The following is a 21,760-nucleotide window of genomic DNA, read 5'->3' on the forward strand; positions in this document are numbered from 1 at the left end:
CAAGGCTGCATCAAGGTCGATCCCCCGAGAGATTGTATAAAGCACGCTGAATACTGATACAAAGATGCAAGTGCATGAATGAAGAAACGGTAGCTGGCCTTATTTGGGGACCAAACAAATATCAAAGTCTTATAAGAAATTGAACTTAAGAATATAAGAATGAAGGAAACTGCATTTGCTATATAAAAGCTACCTAAAAGTACAGGAAACTGAAAATCCCTAATAAACAAGATACCGTGTTGGTGGTGTACTTGTATATGTAGATGCTTTGTTTTCTCGCTCACTTTTGTTTTGTGTTTGCGATGTGTTCTCACTGCTTAACGATTTGGCCAGCAGGATCCCATCCGGACCTTAAACATCGTCTAAGGGTCAGTTCAGGTTCAAAGGGCGCAGTCGCGTTACTTCTAAAGCCCTGGCCATTATTTTAAGTTATTAGGACTTACAAGATTTTCAAAACGAATCATACGCCGAAAAAACTGAGCGATTCATCTGTCGTCTGGGCAGTTCATATTTGTTCCTCCTGATTTGTTTTTATCTAAATACAAAAAAATATTAGTTAATCTCCCAAAATACTTTGCTTTCATCACTAGTGTCGTTATAGTTTGTTACGAAAAAACAAAATAATATAGGATATAAAGCTAGTCAAAATATAATTTAGCGGAGATACTTAGTATAATTGGAAAGTTATTCAAAATAAGACAGAAAAAAGAGGAAAATTAATCAGAATTCGTAACATTATCATGTGGTTCCAGCGCGTTATCAGGCATATATTGAGTCAGCTGCCGGCCGCACGAGCAGTTTGTGGATATTTCGGCGTAATTAGTTTAATCTTTAAAAAAAGTTTTGCTAGACAAATAGTGTAATTTTATATACATAACGCTGGTGTACAATTACTAGAGTAACTTTCCACTCCATTATGTTATAATGTGAATTAGTTACTCTTCGCCCGTATGATACTCTGGCCAGAACTTTCTTCCATTCACAGCAAGAATGAAAGTTCAGTAACATTCCTGTCGTGATTGACGTAGTAGTGTAAGGCTGTGATCGTGGGTGCTAGACTCCAAGGTCAGTGTACCTGGACCCTTCTGCTTATTATATATACTGACTGTCCCGCAAGTATCTAGTATTGGCAACCAACAAGTACGTACATTAGTTTATATATATATATATATATATATATATATATATATATATATATATATATATATATATATATATATATATATATATATACTGTATATATATATATATATATTAATTATAATTCGGCTGGGGGCAGGGAGGCAGCGAAGAAACCATATTCAATTTAGGAAAGCAAGGCAAAATTCACCCTATAAAACACCCCATCCATGCCAACAAAACGCGAATTTTTCTTATGAAATAGTATAATATACTAAAGTAACTCTAATAATGGCTACTACCTAATTATATCGTTTCAAACCTAACGTTACCATAACTCCTGCCTAACTAACAACTGTTGCATCTTAAAACAAAATATTTCAGAATAAGGATACAGGAAACCATATCGTGTGTAACTGACCTGACTGATGTGAAACAAGTTATTTAATAATTAACTAAACCGTAAAACGTCATAACTGTAGTTGTGTTCAATTGTGTTTACAGGCGGCGCCACATAAAATCACTGCCGTGCCACGTGCTGTGAGCAGCTCAGTGATTCATTGAACCTATGACATGCAGTCAGGCCTGGGTGACTGGGCCCAGCAGCAAGACATAAGACGCTCTAATAGGAGAACCACCTGAAAGTATGAATTAAACCGGAAATGTTCGAGGAGGTCGAATTAAAAAAATAGTAATGCTATTGTTTGTGAATTTTGAACACTATCCATTAAAGATTAAGAGAAATATATTAATAAAAATTTCACATTGGGGCTACTCTACCAAGGAGGGGGTACTAAAATCGGATATGAATTTTTAAATATTCTTTTTATTCTTTATTATTTATAGTTTATGAACACTTCTCTGATTAAAGTATTACATTTATTATGTAATCAAGACTGCAATACCTAACCTAACCTCTCCTATCATAATCTAACCTAATCTAACCTAACCTATTCTGCACTTTAACTGAAGGGCCTTTGTCCTACTTTGTACTTTAACTGTGGGGTTTTTGTTCAGGAAGCTTTTGTCCGGGGGCTTTTGTCTGAACCCCGAATTTGTGAATGGAAGTCTTCGAGGTGGGCGTAGTATGAGTGATAATGAAAAATGGTTAACATCACTACTAACACACACACACACACCATAAGGACTAGTGATCTCAACTCTCTGTATCACTCAGCGCTGGCATGTACAGATGCCAGCATTCACAAGCTGAATACATAAAATGTAAATATGATAATTCACATACATAACATGGTGCATAATAAATGGAAATATTACATAGGATTAATACATGTTCTGTAATACTTTACTATACATAATTAATAAAGTAATATAAGAATGCACAACTTCGTGTCCATATTATACATAAACCACTAGCTCAAATACTATAAATCGTGACAATTAACTTTCGTTTGAGATTGGAGAAAACTTGCAATGTTAGGTCCCGTCACACTGAACAACGCCTTTCCCGCATCCGACTAAGTGGGAATCAAACCTTGATAGCAATAATGAGGCAAGCGCAGTACCATCGACAATTTTATGGTACAACACATATAGGACTTAAATATTTATGGTAATTTTTATCACATAATTGGGAGAAAAGAAAATACGATCCGACGAATGACATAATGAAGATAGTTAATTTCAATCACTTACATTACTAATTTTTCTGATCGTAACTGCTTCTAAATATATAGCAAGTTCAGTTTTATTTCCATTGCTTCTTTATTATTATTAGTTGTAGTAGTAGTAATTATTAATTATTCTGTTTGCATGAACACGAGTGCAAGTTCGTTCTAGATGAGGGAACTGTGTGTGGCTACATCTGTAGGGCAGCCGTAGGCGTGTGTACCTGCATCAGTGAAAGTTTAGATGTGTATGTGATGGGGTTAGGGGGCTACGGTTGACCCAGTTAGAAGCGAAAACACTACTAACTTGTAAAGGTGGTGTGTCAGGTGACGGTGAGCTCTCTCGCTCCATTAGCTTCCCAAAGGAGGAATGTTCTGAAAACTTGTTTCAAAATTATACCACTCACCGTGAACAACTGTGTAAATAGGTTGATTACTTGTTGTAATATTTTATCTATTATAACTATATATGTAGGTAGCTACTTGGTGTAATATTTTCTTTAAATTTATTCTAATTATTATTTTTTTAACTGCTGGTTCCATGATGGGACCTAAGTTGTGTGTTCTTCAACTTGTCATCACTGAATACTGAACAAATCTGGTATAGGTGTGATAAGTACAATATATATATATATATATATATATATATATATATATATATATATATATATATATATATATATATATATATATATATATATATATATATATATGAGAAATAAAATTTATAGATTAAATGGATCCATACTCCCGTGTCTCCCGCCCCGGAGCGAGGGGTTATACGCAATCACCTTACCTGCACGCCTCTCTTCAAAACTGATAAAGCTTCAAGAAAGTGTTCTCTTTTGTAGAAAATTAAAGAGGTAATGAAAGAAAGAAATCCTTCACTCCTGGACACAAAATAGCTCATCCCCTGCCGGCTTGTAGTTGCTCAAAGTTATTGACGCTAATATCAGACATATGAAAATGATTTACCGTGGAAAGTCAATGAGTAGTTACAGAAATGTATCCATGATTGACCCCTCATTAAAAACGACATTTCTGATGTTCAATTCAAGGTCAATTTGGGATAGACCTACTTGGATTAGGACATGTACTGTTCGCATGTATCATGAATTTCTGGAAGAAAAAAAATACGTAAAAAAGGGGGCTATTTTGATCATTTTTATTTGATTCACTCCATCATACTGCGTAAAGTAAAAGTAATGAATCCAAAACCCCAAACGAACTCTCTAAACGCCGTGGTGAAGTTGGTTTCTATAAAAAAAAAACACCATAAAACATAGCGACAAGGTAAGGGAGCAATATACAGCCAACCTGATGTCATGCCATCCCCTTTAAATCAACCCCACTGTCATTGCCCGCTACCTAGCAACAGTACCTCTGTAGTATCCTCATGTCAGTATGTAAACTTATAATTCGGTCGGTTGGTACGATTTGTTCATAATAACTAGCTATCTTTAATTTATTGACACATAGAATGCAATGTCACTGCACATCTCAAGTAATAGAGTTTTGCTCATACCTGTACTGTATCAATGAAGTAACACTGATCATTATATCCTCGTGATCCTTACATACTGAGGCTTCTAAACCTGCCGGACACTCGAGTGACCCTATTAAGTACAGATATAAGGTTAGGTTTGGATGGTTAGATCAGGATAAGTTTGATTAGGCTGGTTTAAATTCAGTATGTTTTGTACAGCATTACATATCAATATGGACATTATTATACTTAATACAGAATCAATATTTTTTAAACGTATTTTATTGATTCCATTTTACATTTGTCTTTGTGTAGACGTTTCTAAAACCTATACTGTATAAGGTGCCGTGTGTGTGTGTGTGTGTGTGTGTGTGTGTGTGTGTGTGTGTGTGTGTGTGTGTGTGTGTGTGTGTGTGTGTGTGTGTGTGTGTGTGGAACTGTATAAGGTGCCGTGTGTGTGTGTGTGTGTGTGTGTGTGTGGAGATGCTGTATGTGTGTGTGTGTGTGTGTGTGTGTGTGGAGAGATGTTAAGCTGTACAGTGATAGACGAATTTGGATGCAAAAAAAAATAAAAATACGGCGTATCTGATTGGCTTAAATACTAGAATGGTTGTCAGTGTAGTACAGTCATTGCCCACAAATAGTGTCACGTTTGGTTGAGTCGTGCACCTGCAGCAACCTCCATTTTTTATGGTTCCTAATACTGGCCATAAGTGATGTCAACAAACCGTACAGAGAAACGACTTATTAATCTGTGACTCACAAAGAAAATGTAGTTATATACACAACAAAGAGTAACCACTTAAAACGTGATACTGAAAGGATGTCACTATATTGATGCAACGTCATCCTCGTCAAGCAAAAGACAGGAATATTTGCTCAATGTAAGGACAGGGTTAGTTTACCTTGCCACGCCAGAAACAACAATCCTCCCAAGTTTGTATCATTTAGTTATCAAAGATTTCATGGCGCAGACATACTGGTGGAGAAGTAATGATGGTTAGTATATTATCAGCTGTAGGTGACGTGACCGATAGGTAGACTCATATACCATAATTAACCTAGAAATGTCCCCAAATTACCACAGGTATTACAATAATCTGAAGTTATATAAACTGTAAAATTACATCTCATCTTGTGTCGCGTCACTTCCTGGCAGATGATCAGTTTGCCTTTCTAAAACCTCAGTCGTCAGGTGTTCAACTTTCCTCACCACACCAGTAAATCTATATACTGTACGTACAGCATTTCCCTGTACTACTTTCATAAGCTAATTGGTGCATCAAATTGTTGTGATTTTTAAACGTTGTCTTCTGCAGAAACTATTTAATTAATTGATTACCACACACACACACACGTAAACTCTACCTCTTCCCTACTCCTTCCCTTTTGTATTTCAGTTCACAATTTGTTTTTTAACCAATGTTTGTCATCACTGTACTATGTTCTAAAGTCTGAACACTTATCAACTTATTTTCACTTCTTCTATTTTAAATACGATGGTAAAATGCATCCTTGTATATAGTTTCTAAATACAAGGATAACGCTTCAGCTTCCACATATAGACAGATGTGCTCATTACTTATATCGCAACAAACACATTATTTACAAACAAAAACTACTCGGATAGCACAAAATAATCTACGGTAGTAATGACTACTAGAATCTTTACATTCAACCAGTTTTCTTTTGTCCTGCTCCCTCACTCCAGCTATCCTTCGTGTCCAGATATTATCACATATCTGCGGCATCAACTGGTATTGCTTCGTCATAGCTAGTGTCTCGGGTGTTTAAGAGTGGCTAAAAGGCATGTCGTATTGTCGTATGGCCAGTACTGTTCAGTTCCCTTATTACTCTTAGCTGATATGCAAGAGAAGGAGGAACTGCCGTGTTGGACTGACATTAAGAGGAGTATTATTTACGTATGCTAAAAAAAATCTCGTAGCCGAAGACGGGTAAATGTAATTTTAAGGATAGGTTTAAATATTAACGTTGATGGATAAATATTTATGGACAAATTTAAGTAATTTGCTATGGTTGATTATCTTATTAAAGGTTTGAGGACAGGACCAAGTATTGTGTTACCAACACCTCTTCCCTCCCTGACCAGATATCCCTCCTCCTAGTGACATGCCTGGCACTTGACATTATTAGGGACCTGCCACACTTTGCCATAAACAGATAAATTGTACCGGGAATTTTCCCCCCACACACAATCATCATTCTGTCACTTTATGTAACTTGCTGACAAAACCCATGACCCTTCAGGCCTTTTACGCCCTTAATGCATGAGTCATAAAGGCAAGCATGAACTCCGCATGCTTCCCAGTTGGGCACTGTAAACGCTTCTGTGCTTCACCTTGCACAGGATGTAAGGGGGTGCCCAATAAACTAGCCCCCTCGTGGGCAATCTGTATTGTGTTTGATGAATAAAGTGTAATACAATATATGTATTATTATTTTTTTTTTAGATATACATCAAAACGGGACCGATAATCCAAAGGGAACGGTCAAATACATCCAGTAACGTCGATAAAATGTGAAAACGAAGAATAAAGCCACAGAAGTAACAAAAAGGCAGTGAGAACGAGGAAAGAAGTTAGTCAGAAGAAGAAAACCAATACGACACAAGAAAAATAATTGACGCCAACGGGAAATATACTGAGTAAAAGCAGGCGTGTGTGTCTGGGAATCGCGCTCCAATCGATCCCCACGGCAGCAGACATCTGGGTGAGTGAACCACTGTACGCGGCGGAAAAGGTGAGACGTTGAGTGACAGCCGAAGCAATGACTCGGGCGACTGTAGTGACGCTACTGGTGACGGTGGTGGTGCTGTCGGCGACGGGGGTGACGGCCTTGCCCTTCCGCGCCCCTCGACAGACCCTGCTGAGCGATATTATTAACACACTGCTCAGCACCAGCACGTCCAGCACCAACATGCAGGATACGGTAAGTACTTCTACTATAATTATTATTACTATTGTTGCTGCTGGTAATGTGCTCTTATGGCATTGATTTAGTCCAGGTAACTGCACTGTTTTCAATTTATTTTAGTGAATTACATAGTACCTAAATCATAAGTCATTTTATTAGTTTAATGCCTGCTTTGTATAATGCGTACCGAAACCTCAAGCAACACATTTGTTGTTTTAAATTACGTGTGTAAGAAAGTGTTTTCGTAATATACAAATTCCTTAGTGTAGCTCGATATCCTTTGAGGTGTCAATATGTAACTGGATTTATTTGAGTTACGGTTTTGAAATGTACACGTCTTAGTTCATGTATGTATAAGTCTCTCTCGTTCATAATTCCTTGACCACAGCAGCGTATCTCTACTCTCTCGATTTGTTTTCTAACCCTGGATATAATTTTGTGGTATTCAATGTGTTGTTTCGATGCTAACGCCGATCTAGTCTAACGCACGATATAAGAGGAGCTTGTTGACGTCAGTTTCGCTCGTCCGACTACTTGAATATTCATCATCTGGTCGAGTTGCGTCAAGGATTCTAAAACTAGAGAAGGATGGCCTACTCCTATGGGTGAACGTGTTCACCGCAGAGCCGTAGATAGAGTTCAGTTAACTCGGTGACATGCGGGCGCCATGTTGTTACTCAGCTGATGAAGAACTTTGTGCTCGTACTGTATAGGAACATAAGAACATAAGAATGGAGAAAACTGCAGAGGGCCTATTGGCTCATACTGGGCAGTCCCATTTACACCCAACCCCTATCGCTCATATATCCATCCAACCTATGTTTGAAGCTATCCAGCTTATTCGAGTTAATGATGATGTTTGGTAACTTGTTCCACTCATCCACTACTCTATTTCCAAACCAGTGTGTACCTATTTCGCGCCTAAATCTAAATTTGTCTAATTAAAACCATTGTGAAGAGTTCGCTCCTGGTTGGATAATTTGAGTACCTTTGTAATGCACTTTTGTTTAACCCTGACTTCCATTTTTAAACCTCGATCATATCGCCCCCTCACTCTACGTCTCTCAAGAGAGTGCAAATTAAGATGCTTTAACCTGTCTCTGTACTCAAGGTTCCTAATGCCCGGGATTAGTCTTGTCATTCTCCTCTGAATTCTTTCTAGGGATTCTATATTCATTCTGTAGTACGGAGACCAGAATTAAACTGCGTAATCCAAGTGAGCTCTCACAAGCGCAAGATATAGTTTTAGGATGACCTCGCTAGTCTTGTATATTCAGTAAAATTGACATACATGTTTACAATTGGATAAGCATGTTTGTAAACTATGTGGGAGTCAGCCCGAGAAGACTTTCCACCCGCTGAGTAACTAAATGGCACCTGGTTGGCTCCACCTCCCCTCCACTCGACCTACCTCCCCTTTCACTTAACCTACCTATCCGTCCACCCACACCCTGTCCATTCAACAAACCTCCCCTTTCATTCCAGCCACCCCCCCCCCTATCAATCTACCCATGTCAGCCTACACCCCACCTACCCACCCCTCACCTATCGTGGCAAGTGAAAGAAAGTAAGTCACGAGTAAGGAGGAAGGGACGGCAGGATAATATCAGGAAGAAAAGTGGGAAGAAGCTACATCATAATGAACGTTAATGTCACCACTAGGCTACTCGCATTCTTGAAAAGCCGTTCGTTAGTCTTTCCCTAAATCGTGGATACACAACAAGCCCCCCCCCCCCTTTTTTTTTCTTACCGGATTAGCCCACCAGGGCACAGGTCAATGGCCCACATCAGGGCTTAGGGACAAAAATGTAATAATAATAATAATAATAATTATAATTATAAAAAATACTTAAGAATATAAAGATATTAAATAAAAATATAATACTGTATAATATAATAATAATAATAATAATAATAATAATAATAATAATAATAATAATAATAATAAGTTATGTACAGTAGCTAAAACTATCTATGCAGGTAGGGGTCGATATGCTCCGAAATTTTACATGTGACTAGTGACAGCCCCCATGTACCAAAATTTATCGCCCATGGTCTCATATTGTTTCCCACAAAGTATGCACAGATAGTTGTTTTAGCGACTGTACACGTTCCTTGATAAGAGAGAGGAGTTTGAAACACTACTGAAGGTACACCAACCTGATATAGTAGGAGTGGTAGAACAGTTGTACAAGAACAGGAGAATCGACCCAGAGGAATGTGAGTTTAGTATTGACGGTTATGACTTATTTACGAACCTTTCTCAAGAAACTTGCAAGAGGGATGTGGTTATCTATGCCAGGCAAGACCTTAGAGCCAGCCAGGTGCGGGTACAAGGAGAGGATGTTTTTGAAGAATCCAAGTGGTGTAAAATTAAATTAAAAGGAGGAGACTTACTAACTGTCGGGTGTATCTACAGATCCCCAAACTGCACCTTACCAAACCAAAGGAACTTAAGAGCCTTAATAGACAATGCAGCGAGGTTCAACCCTAGCCACTCATTATCATGGGGGACTTTAATTATGGCGACATTAACTGGAGAAACGAGTTCACTCCAAATGACATAATAGCCCCGCTACTCTTTTAGCAGAAACTCTGAGAGAAAATTTTCTGTTCCAACATGTTAAAAATCAGACGCATTACAGAGGGAAGCAAACACCCAAGCCACTGGACCTCATCATAACAAACGAGGAGGGTATGGTGGCCAAACTGGAATATCTAGCCCCATTTGGCACCAGCCACCAAGTAATGTTGTCCTTCAGATTTAACTGTTACTCAATTCACGACAAAACCAAGGGAAATTACGACGGAATGAGGGAGGAGATGAGGGGTATCCTCTGGCCTGCCTCACTAAGGCATAAGAACGCAGACTACGCTGAATATCATAGCTAGTAAAGTGAATCATTTGTTCGAGAAATATATACCCAAGACCAAACCCAGTGCCTCTTGGAATATAAGGAGACCCCTACTCATGAATCATGCGGCAGTCGACAAAGTTAAGAAGAAAACTCAGAAATTCAAGGCGGTCCGCATGTCGATGAGCAGGACAGGAGGATGTATGCAAGAGCCAGGAACCAAGAAACGTCAGAGAGTAGAAGGGCTGAAAAGGAGTTCCAGGATGGTTGCAAGCGAGGTCAAGTCAAACCCAAAGGCATTTTACCGCTATGCAAAGTCTAAATTAAAAACGTGAGTAGGAGCATCGGACCTGAGGTTTGAAGATGGTAGCTACGCAGATTCTGACCAGGACAAAGCTGAGGCATTGAACAGTTTCTTTTCCTCGGTGTTCACAAGAGAGGATGCAATTAATCTTCCTGCGTTTGAGGACAGACTGTTCGACACAGCACTGACCCACATTGTGTTCACAGAAGAGGATATAAGAAATGAACTGTCAAAGCTAAAGGTTCATAAGAGTCCCGGCCCTGGCATGGTGCATTCCAGAGTGCTAAGAGAATTATGCAACGAACTTGCTGAGCCCCTGAAGATCCTGTTCTGTAAATGCCTGGATTAGCAAAAGGTCCCAGTGATAGGAAAATGACTGATGTGGGTCCTTTCTTCAAGAAGGGCGATCGTCACTCCACGAATAACAATAGACAAGTAAGCTTAACCAGCATAGTAAGTAAAGTACTTGAGAGCATTATAAGAGACGACATGATGGAATATTTACTACGAAACAACCTTGTAAAGGATTGCCAACACGGTTTTATGCCGGGGCGCTCCTGCTTAACACAATTACTCAAGGTACTGGATATTTGGACCCAAATTCTGGAACAGGGTGGTAATATCGACAATATTTACCCAAATTTTGCCAAGGCTTTCGACAGTGTACCCCATGAAAGAATGAAAATTAAACTGGAACGTTACGGGATTCGGGGAAATGTCCTAGCATGGATAGGAGACTTACTTCATGACCGCAAGCAGTGTGTGGTGATTAATGACACGAAATCATCATGTGTATATACCCGTCACAAGCGGGGTACCACAGAGCAGTGTATTGGACCCGCTGTTGTTTGTTTGCCTCATAAATGACATGCCTGACGCTGCACATTCCTCCATACAAATGTTTGCGGATGACGCTAAGTTATTTCGGGAAATTAAGAACCAAGCAGACTGTGAAGAGCTGCAGAAAGATCTCTGTGAGCTTCAAGAATGGTCGAAGAAATGGCTGCTAAGATTTAATGTCGCGAAGTGTAAGAGGCTGCATCTGGGATGTACCAACGGTAAGGAGGCGTATCATATGTCCCAACGGGACGAATAAACTGCATTAATTGAGACTGAATGTGAAAAGGACCTAGGCACGTATGTTGACAATGAGCTGAAGTTCTCGGGTCATTGCGATAAGAAGGTAAATCAGGCAACTAAATTATTAGGTCTTATAAGAAGGTCGTTCAGATATCTAGACGGTCCGTCCCTTGTAACGACCTTCAAGTGTGAAGTGCTTCCCCGTCTGGAGTACTGTCACCCAGTCTGGTCCCTGAGATATGCTAGGGACTGTCAGTTGATTGAAAATGTCCAAAAGCAGCCCACCAGACTGGTGCCGGCACTACGGCACCTCAGCTACCCAGAGAGATTGGAACGCCTGAAATTCCCGAGCTTATACTACAGATGGGCAAGGGGAGACTTAATTGAGGTGTATAAGCATCTCAAGGGGCACTACTCAGTTGAGTGCCCTTACCTGGACCTGGTGGACACTCGCCCCACAAGGGGTCACAGCTCAAGGTTGAAGAAGCCGCAAGCCCAGAAAACTGTGAGGGATAACTTTTTCGGCTTAAGAGTTGTGAACTCTTGGAACAATCTGCCAAAGAGTGTTGTGACGGCACCGAGTGTGAGCTCTTTCAAGACCAGATTTGATAAGCATTGGAGCAGGTTCAGATACATTCAGAAGCCAGTCCAGTACTTGCCAACAGTGCGAAACAGAGACGTGACCAATCGCCCAAGCAGCTAACGAGCCGATCAGTGGTGAAGATAACAAAAAAAGTAAAAGTAATAATAAATGACCATAAATAAATACAAAAAAATAAAAAAGAGCAATAGTGAGAAACGATATACAGTACGTATGTTGTGTTGTCAAAGAAAGATAAACAATTGAGACCCTGTAATTGTGTGTAAATGAGGCAGAAAGTCGGATCAGTAACCTGGGACTTGGTCACAATTTTTGTGATGCCATATGGCAGCAGGGTCTACCATTAGACAATACATTAACCTTCCAATATCTTCCCAAGAGGTAGTGCCTCTCTGTTTGATAGCTGCCTACTAACTACTACAGTAGAGTCTCATAATAATTTAGGGAGCTGCCATTATGGACGCCAATTTTGTTGTATACCTCGTGAGTTTCACCAGTCTGCGAAATTTTGACGTACTGTATGCACCAAAGAGAATTAGAGTCGAGGTGAGACATATAAAATATGATTAACGTTAGGCCGAGTATATTTGTATCACAAAGTACATGAGGTGTGATATAACGTTTAATAATAACACGCAATCTCTATGACCGGGGAATTGGATGTCACGGGTGAAAATAAACAAACAAATTCGTCACCTCTACAACATCCACATTCAGTGACGGTGACCTGAGGATTGTTTCCCTCCTTAAAAAGGTAATAAAGATTTCCCATACTCTTCATTGTAAGGAATAGAATAAACTAATTTGGTGATTTGGGGAACACTTCAAAATAAGCTCGATAAGTAAGACAGAAACGATTCCATATTGCCTTTATATATTGCAGAGAAGACGTCACCTAATGAATGGCAGATAATTAGGATTTTTTAAACAATTAAAAGCAAAGATTATAACAGTGAAGAATGAGTGAAATCACTTTGCCTCTTTTCTATGTAAAAACAAATATGACAGGTAACCTTGAGCCAATTATCCCCGTTTTGTGTATCATCAAAACATTTTCCAAGGGCCTAAAGCTTCTTAATTTCTAAGTTGTTACTAATTTTCATTTATATGAAATAATGAATGTGAATTAAAGAAAACATTCATGATATAAGTAAATGACATGAACAAATAATCTTTCTAACGAATAAAATATCAGAGCTGACACAGGTACTGTACAGAGGTCTGCCACGTGACTTGATACACAATACAGCAATATAAGTTCCTTAGGGAGGGGAGTGGTGGTTGTCAGCAATATCCGGTATACAATATAACCACGGAATACTCACAGCTAAGACTAAATTTAACGCTTTGGTACAACGATACTATCATAAGTCCTCATTGAACTTCGGGTCCTGTCCGTCAAAGGTCACAGCCACAGAGAAGATAAGATTCAAGACCCTATCTTGAGTCGTTTGACCGGGCGTAATGAAATTTAGGGGGATGAAACGAAGTATAAAAGATCGAGTAGCATTGACCTTAGAGTGATCCACATGACACTAGTGATCCACATGACTAAGGCAATCCACATGACTGTTGAACAACATAATCTCAAGTCATAGTGATCCACATGGACCTTTCGAGGTCTAATTGACAAATTTCGTGTTTGAAGTGCACTTTCTCATAAAGAACCTCCAGCTCCTGTTTGGTTGGGAGAGGTAGTGGGTGAGACTGGGAGAGAGAATATTTTGTCTTAAATACAAAAACTTATGTTTGGTTCTTGGAGTTTGTAGAATGATGATCCGAGTCATGCAACCTATAACCCTTTGGCTATGACATTCAGAATCATTCAAACATTGTATCTACTGAAAAGTGACATTATTCATTCATTATTAATTCCATTTGCTTTGATCATGTATCAGTATTACATAATTATCTATTTACCTAGTAATAATTATTGTGCTTAGAGTCCGTAATTTTCATTATATTCGAAGTGTTTTCTCATCAACTGATGTGTAACATCGAATTATAAGAGATCCCATGGTGGAACATCTACTACGAAACAACCTTGTAAAGGATTGCCAACACAGTTTTATGTCGGGACGTTCCTGTTTAACACAATTACGTCCCCGAAATATGGCAGGGACTGTCAACTGATTGAAAATGTCCAAAGGAGGGCCACCTGACTGGTGCCTGCACTTCGGCACCTCAGCTATCCAGAGAGATTAGAGCGCCTGCAACTGTCAAGCTTATACGACAGACAGGCAAGGGATGATCTAATTGAGGTGTATAAACATATCAATGGGCACTACTTAGTCGAGTGTCCATACCTGGAGCTGGCGGACGCCCGCCCCACAAGGGGTCACAGCTCAAGGTTGAGGAAGCGGCAAGTCCAGAAAACTGTGAGGACGAACTTTTTACGGAGAGAGCATTGCAAACTCTTGGAACCTGCCAGAGTGTGTTGTGACGGCACCGAATGTGAGCTGTTTCAAGACCACACTTGACCAACACTTGAGCAGGTTCAGATACATTCAGGAGCCTGTGCATGCAGTACTTCCCAACAGTGCGTAACAGAGACGTGACCGACCGCCCAGGCGGCTAACGAGCTGATCAGCGGTGAAGAGAATAAAGATAAAGTAAAAAATAATTAATCATTACAGTCTTGCACAGTCAGATAATCTCAATTTGAAATAACCTCGAGAAACACAAGTTGAACAATGATTCTTAAAATGGCTTGGCAAGTGGGCGTTCTTGTCTGACAAATATGTTATCATTCTTTTCAACTGTTTTCAAATCAGTAGATGACGGACACGATTATGATGTGATTTACCTCGACTTTAACAAAGCCTTTGAAAGGGTCCCTCACGAAAGACTAATACGTAAAGTGGAGACACGTGGAATTGGAGAAGATATTCTAAACTAGATTAGGACGTGGTTACGATTGAGGAAACGTCACTAGTGGAGTATTCCAAGGCTCAGTACTTGGACTATTACTAATTATCTTATAATTATATAAACGACATAGATATAGACGTAGACAGCAACATAAATAAATTTGCTGACGACACTAAAAGAGGGCGTGTGATTAGTCACAGAACTACAGAATGGATATCGAATCCCTGCAAAGCATACAAAGGAGGATGACAAGACTAATCCCGGGCATTAGGAACCTTGAGTATAGAGACAGGTTAAAGGAGACGTAGAGTGAGGGGGCGATAATTATGATCGAGGTGTATAAATGGAAGTCAGGGTTAAACAAAGGTGATATAAGAAAGGCACTTAAACTATCCAGCCAGGAGCGAACTCGTAGCAATGATTTTAAATTAGACAAATTTAGATTTAGGCGCGACATTGGTAAAGTTTGGAAGTATTGTAGAGTAGTGGATGAGTGGAACAAGCTACCAAACATCACCATTAACTCGAATATAGGTTGAACGGATATATGAGCGAGAAGGGTTAGGTGTAAACGAGACTGTTCAGTGTGGCCCAATAGGCCAGCTGCAGTTTTCTCCATTCTTATGTTCTTACCTGTGGGAGTTATGAGTTTATCATATTTTATCAATCGTGTCAACAAGCAGTGTTCAAGTGTCCTGACAACGTAGTGGACTCGGGGGCATTATGAGGATAAAGGTTGACTCGAAAGTTCACCCTGCAGTAAACATTTTTTTTATATAAATTTTGTTGTTGTTGTTGATGGACTAGTTTAATATAATTACTAACCTTGTTACGCGCAAAAGGACGTAGTTGTTGAAGCGCAATAAAATTATATCGACAAGGAACAACTGACTGGTTTTTACAAGGTTATCAGTCAGTGAGAAAGTAATTTTGCGGTTTTCATGAACTGGATGCAGCAACTCACAGTAAAAATTCTAAAACACAGCTGTCATTGCACGATGGTATTGATTGAGGTGTACTAAGCTGGTAAATCAGTCATCCAGATTTCAAATTATGTTAAAAGTAACTTCATGTGTTTATTTGCGGCTACAGTTAACATCAGCACTCAGCAGTATACGCATATAACTAACTTCAGGTCGTGAAATCTATCAAGTTCACAAACATCCAGACTGAAAAACGTTGGGAAAGGAAGGGGAGGCGTGAGGAGGACCTATTCACTTTGTCCCTGTGTCACGTGGTTAACGCTGGGCAGTGTGTACTACTCATTGGCTAACAGGTGTATTAACTGGTCAGTATAATACCAGTAAACCAAGCTTCATGGGTATGGGGGAAGGCTGCAACCTACTGTGGCAGCCAAAATATTTCACCACCAAGTCAAAATACAATGGAAATGTTACAAAAAATACAAAGACAAAAATAGATCAATTGGTAATTAGAAAATTTATATAATTTAGTTAGCTTAACTAAAAATTTATGTCCTAAATGCCCTGTAACGTCTGCGGAAAATCGGTAAATGAAGAATGATTGATATGCAGAGTCAAGTTGCTCTCTCCTTTATTTATTCCTTCAAAAAAACCCGGTATTTTCAAGGTTACATTTACAAAAGATAACGCAGTTAAGTACGAAGTAAACTATGACGTAACCAATGGTGGAGGTAATCGGTTGACCCACCTCCCTGGTGTTTGTTGTTGTTGTTGACGAGGCGTAATAGCGGCCTTGTTATAGCCAAGGGCTGTTGACCTTGGTTCTATGTAGTGTCGTGATGTTATCTCGAAAACAAATGGTAAACATAATTTATCTTTTATGAAGTAAACTAACAGATAAAGATTATTATCACGCTTGACGCTTTATTTTTTCCTAAGTATCATGCTTTATGGTTGGCTATTGTCGACTAGTTACCATATTATGGTTCATAATTAAGGAACAAGGAAACAAGAGAGAGAAAATGAGAGGAGAAAGTGTGTTGTGTGTGGCTAATGGCTGCTGACCTCTCTACAAGTAAACATTGGTCTTCTTAGCCTGTAATTAAGGACCGCCGCTGTGATGCTGGGTACACTTGTACGCGATATTATCAGCTCCACGTGGGCGACTTGTCCGTTTACTTGACCTATTGTGTCTACTTCTGATAAATCTGGACTGGTGTGTCTGGCTCTGATGTATCTTTGTAAGGGAACGGTAATGTACCCCAGTTATTGCTCAAATTACCCCAAATAACGCAAAACCATACAAGTGACAGTAATAAACCGAACAAGGACTTATTTCAGAGGTTAAAATTAGACAATCCATGCCCCGCCCTTGTAAATGAAGACACATGCCTTTATTTTGTTCATCTCATTAATGTTAAACTTTTGTCTTATGCAGGTACTCTGCTCAAAGACAAGCTTATTTGGAAAGTACACTTTCCTAAGATATCGAATACCTGGTAGAGAACTACTGTATTAAGTAAATTCGTCATATAATTTCACTTTGATTCAGCAAGCACATAGGCACTGCAGGTATACAATGCAGTCACGAAAAAAATATCTGCACTTGAGGGAGGGTGGGGGGGGGAGTTGTTGATGAATTTCAGAATGAAAATTGCAAATCCTGTTGTCTCGGTAGGATTGTAAAAATCCTTCGTCCGTTGTGTCGTATACAATTTTGTATGGGTAGGTTTTGAGATACTGTACATAGACAGAAGGTACTACAGGTTTACGATCAGTGGTAAACAGTAAATGGAATCTACAAAAGATAGCCCAACAAATCTAGCATATGCTTATCTCTGGCTTAATGACTGCCATTGTCTTACTGATATCTTATTGGATGTAAGAAAACTCTCAGCTCTTCCTTGTACACTATTATTATCTTTAAATTTGATTTTATTTGAGACAAAAATTTATTTACCTTATTTACTTCATGGCCGCCCCATGTAAGAGGATGCACCTAGGGCATACCAACGGTAAGGAGGCGTATCATATGTCCCAACAGGATGAAGAAACTGCACTATTTGAGACTGAATGTGAGAATGACCTAGGTATGTATGTTGACAATGAGCTAAAGTTCTTGGGCCATTGCGAGAAAAAAGTAAATCAGGCAAATAAATTATTGGGTCTTATAAGAATGTCGTTCACATATCTAGACCGTCACTCGTAACGATCTTCAAGAGTGAAGTGCTTCCCCATCTGGAGTACTGTCACCCCGTCTGGTCCCTGAGATATGCTAGGGACTGTCAGTTGGTTGTAAATGTTCTGCAGGCCACCAGACTGGTGCCTGCACTTCGGCACCTCAACTACCCTGAGAAATTGAAGTGCCTGAACTTGCCAAGCTTATACTACAGACGGGCAAGGGGCGTCCTAATTGAGGTGTATAAGCATCTCAAGGGGCACTACTCAGTCGAGTGTCCTTACTTGGAGCTGGCGGACGCTCGCCCCACAAGGGGTCACAGCTCAAGATTGAAGAAGCCACAGGTCCAGAAAACTGTAAGGGCAAACTTTTTCGGAGTGAGAGTTGTGAACTCTTGGAACAATCTAACAGAAAGTGTTGTGATGGCACCGAGTGTGAGCTCTTTTAAGACCAGACTTGACCAACACTGGATCAGGTTCAGGTACATTCAGGAGCTGGTGCATGCCCAGTACTTGCCAACAGTGCGTAACAGAGACGTGACCGATCGCCCAAGCGGCTAACGAGCCGATCAGTGGTGAAGAGGATAAAAGAAAAGAAAACTAGAGGTGGACATGCCGAGGGAGGCCTTTGACCAAGATAGTCTTGTCAAGGGCGATTTTGAAGCGCAGTACTGTACTGGTAAACTTCTATTTAAGATGGGGTTAGGTCCTTTCAAACCCCATCACAGGTCGAAATATCATAAATCAGGATCAGTATAACATGGGGTTCAATGTGATAGGTTCCTGGCCAGTCGGACACCCACATGTAAGTACCACTGGAAAAAAACTACAGTACTACTCTCAGTAGAAAACAATTAAACACTCACCACATTATTAAGAAAAAGTCTGGTCGTCATCAATGCCCTCTTCGAGGCTAAGGGGACTCTCAAGGTGGAGTGGAGACATCAACCTGAGTCCCACACAGACTTTGAGGAGTCTGAAGAGTGGGGACTAGAGGTGTAGCCTTCGTGTTGGCCTTAAAGATGGTGAGCAACAAGCTTGCCAGACATTTTCAAAGTTACACTGCTCACTTCAGTCACAAAAGCATGAAAACAATGATGGGACCTGTATTTTGTGAAAAAAAAAAACGTAAGAAATGTTGCGCTGGAGGTGTAGAAAGGGGGGGATTAGTGGGTCTCATGTTCTTGACTTGACCTAATCAGTGTTAGGTGGGGGTGGGGTGGGGGATTAGTGTTCTTATGCAATGTCAGGTCACCCATTGTCAGGGGGATTAATGGGTCTCATGACCTGAAGACGAAAGTTAAGTAGCAAATTTATTTATGGCTAGCGAAAAAGTTATTAACTTTTATTTACATCTACTCTAATTGTGTTAGAGAAATGAATTTGGAACCATTGCATATATGGAGATACATTCCTGTTGGCATTATTTTTTACCTATGAGATACTATATACAGTATTGTATTTGAAGGGTATGGGTATTAATTAGCACACATTATTACAGTAACGTATCTTTACAAATTAATGAAAAACAAATAAACAATATTGCATCATGTAGAATGAATGAGAGGCAAAGAGTGATGCGCATTTTTATTTTTTTATAAGTTTTGCTCTGCGAGGGGGTTAGTATATTGGGCACTCCCTTGCTTCCTGGGCAAGGCAAAGCGCAAAAGTGGTTACAGCGCTTAACAGAAAAGCATGCGGAGTTCATGCTTGCCTTCTTGACTCATGCATTTAAGGGGGCGAGTGCCTGAATGGCCATGGATTATATGGTACAGGTTGACAACCCTTAATCCGAAATTCCGAAAACCAAAAAGCTCTGAAAACCGAAAAAAAATTTTGTGGAGCAATTTTTTTTTTAAACAGGGGTTAGCCTACCCGGGCATAGATCACTGACCACATCAGGGCCTGGGGGCGAAAATGTAATACTGTAGTAATAATAATTATAATAATAATAAATATTTATAGTAAATAAAATTTTTAATAAAAATACCAAAATAAGATAATAATGATTACAATAATAATAATAATAATAATAAAATATAATAATAAAATTAATAATAATAACAATAATACTGTAATAATAAAATAATAATAATAATACTGCACAGTAATAAAGAAATACAAGAATGAATAAAAGATCAAAAGTGAAAAACATGACCTAGACCTATGAATTATTATTATTATTATTATTATTTTTATTATTATATTTTCGCCCCTGAGGCCCTGATGTGGGTCAGTGATCTATGCCCGGGTGAGCTAATACACATTAAAAAAAAAAAAAAAAAAAAAACTAACCATTCTGAAAACCGAAAAATTCCGAAATCCGAAATGCCCCTGGCCCCAAGGATTTCGGATAAGGGATTGTCAACCTGTATTGGCATATTACATATAGTGACAGGGTTAGGGTGGGGGGGTGGCAGAATTCCTGATACAATACACCTGTTTATGTTAAGTCCCTAATAAGTCAAGTGCCAAGCTTGTCTGAAGGAGGAGGGATATTTAGTCAGGAGGAAGGCGCATTGGTGATGGCTGGGGACTGTCCTATGGTAGGATAGGCACAGTGGAGGGGGGCACATAGGCATTGACAGTATTAAGGGCCAAACCTTTTAGTGTGAGTGTGATGACATGTGCATTAGTAGTTGCAGCGATGAGGAGGAGGAAGGGTCGAGAGGTTGATAAGGGACGTCCTTTCTGACACAGATATGTAGTCCACATGCATATCATCAGAATGGGCCAATGGCGCAGAGAGTTGTAGTGAGGGGGTATCCTGTATCCCCTGGTCCAACAAAGAGCCGTGGTAAACAGTCCAGAGACAGGTGTAGGCATGGCCTGTGTCTCACCCTCTTCACCCTCCACAGGCCATGCCTACTCCTGTCTCTGGACTGTCTTTACTGGGGCTCTTTGTTGGACTTATATTAGGTCACCCCTTGCCCACCTCTAGTATAAGATGGGCAACTGCAGGCATTTCAATATCACTGGGTAACCAGTGCTGAGTCTGGTGGCCTCCTTTGGACATTTCCAATCAAGTGACAGTCTGTAACATATTTCAGGGACCACACAGATTCCAAATGGGGAAGCATCTGATTTTAAGGAGCATTACAAGGGTGTATGAATGACCTTCTTATAAGACTAATAGAGCTGTGACCCCTTCCCTAGTTCTTCTCCTATTTTAGGGCTTGTATTTATTTACCCATTTCATTTGATCAGAAAAATATTAGATTGATACTTTCTTATCATAAAATTTATGGTTGAAAAGGCTGAATACAATACCCTGTACAACTTTTTCAAGTAAGCTATGTTAAACATTTCTTTTCAGCTACTAATCATGTTGCATGGTGACTTAATGCATAACTTTCCAGATCTCCAAAACAGAAATAATAGTTGAAGACACAAGTTAACAAATGTATGAAAAAAGTTACAGGAAAAAAGTCAGTTGCCATGCCCAACCGAACCTACACATTATCATGCTTACTAGAAAAATTACAAGAATGTTTCCTGTGACTTATTATCCCCAAGCCAAAACTCATACAATATATTTTTTTTCCTCAACACTAAAGAAAGTGATTCTGCCAAGTACAGTATAGTATAGCATACTGTACAGTATTGTATATCCTACAGGACTGCTTTTTCTCTTGTAAACTTCAATTTCTTTATTGCCCATGTTAGCCTGGGAACAATCACAATCGAGCAATATGGCTAATGTTCAAACAAAGTAAATCTATTAGGTGTTAGTGTACAGTATATGTACATTAGCTAAAAAAAGTATCTGACAGGGTGGGTC

The 21,760-nt window shown here is 39.5% G+C and overlaps 1 protein-coding gene across 7 annotated transcripts in view; it reads left to right on the forward strand.

The window, feature by feature from the left end:
• The first annotated feature begins 997 nt into the window (after positions 1–997).
• LOC121878040 (gastric triacylglycerol lipase-like) overlaps positions 998–21,760 on the forward strand; it is a 41,314-nt gene continuing 20,551 nt past the window's right edge. For 3 of the 7 annotated variants that reach the window (XR_006091091.1, XR_006091092.1, XM_042383998.1), the window contains exons 1-2: positions 1,019–1,140; positions 6,705–7,182. Coding sequence is in view for 5 of the 7 variants with exons in the window: in XM_042383998.1 (XP_042239932.1) it covers positions 7,021–7,182 (162 nt within the window). In the remaining 2 variants the exon portion in view is untranslated. Of the gene's footprint in view, positions 1,141–1,623; positions 1,764–6,704; positions 7,183–18,476; positions 18,785–18,806; positions 19,005–21,760 lie in introns of those variants that run through there. The other 4 variants (XM_042383999.1, XM_042384000.1, XM_042384001.1 and 1 more) reach the window with 4 other exon arrangements.

The sequence above is a fragment of the Homarus americanus genome, unplaced genomic scaffold (assembly GCF_018991925.1).
Source record: "Homarus americanus isolate GMGI-L3 unplaced genomic scaffold, GMGI_Hamer_2.0 scaffold45562, whole genome shotgun sequence".
Lineage (NCBI taxonomy): Eukaryota > Metazoa > Arthropoda > Malacostraca > Decapoda > Nephropidae > Homarus > Homarus americanus.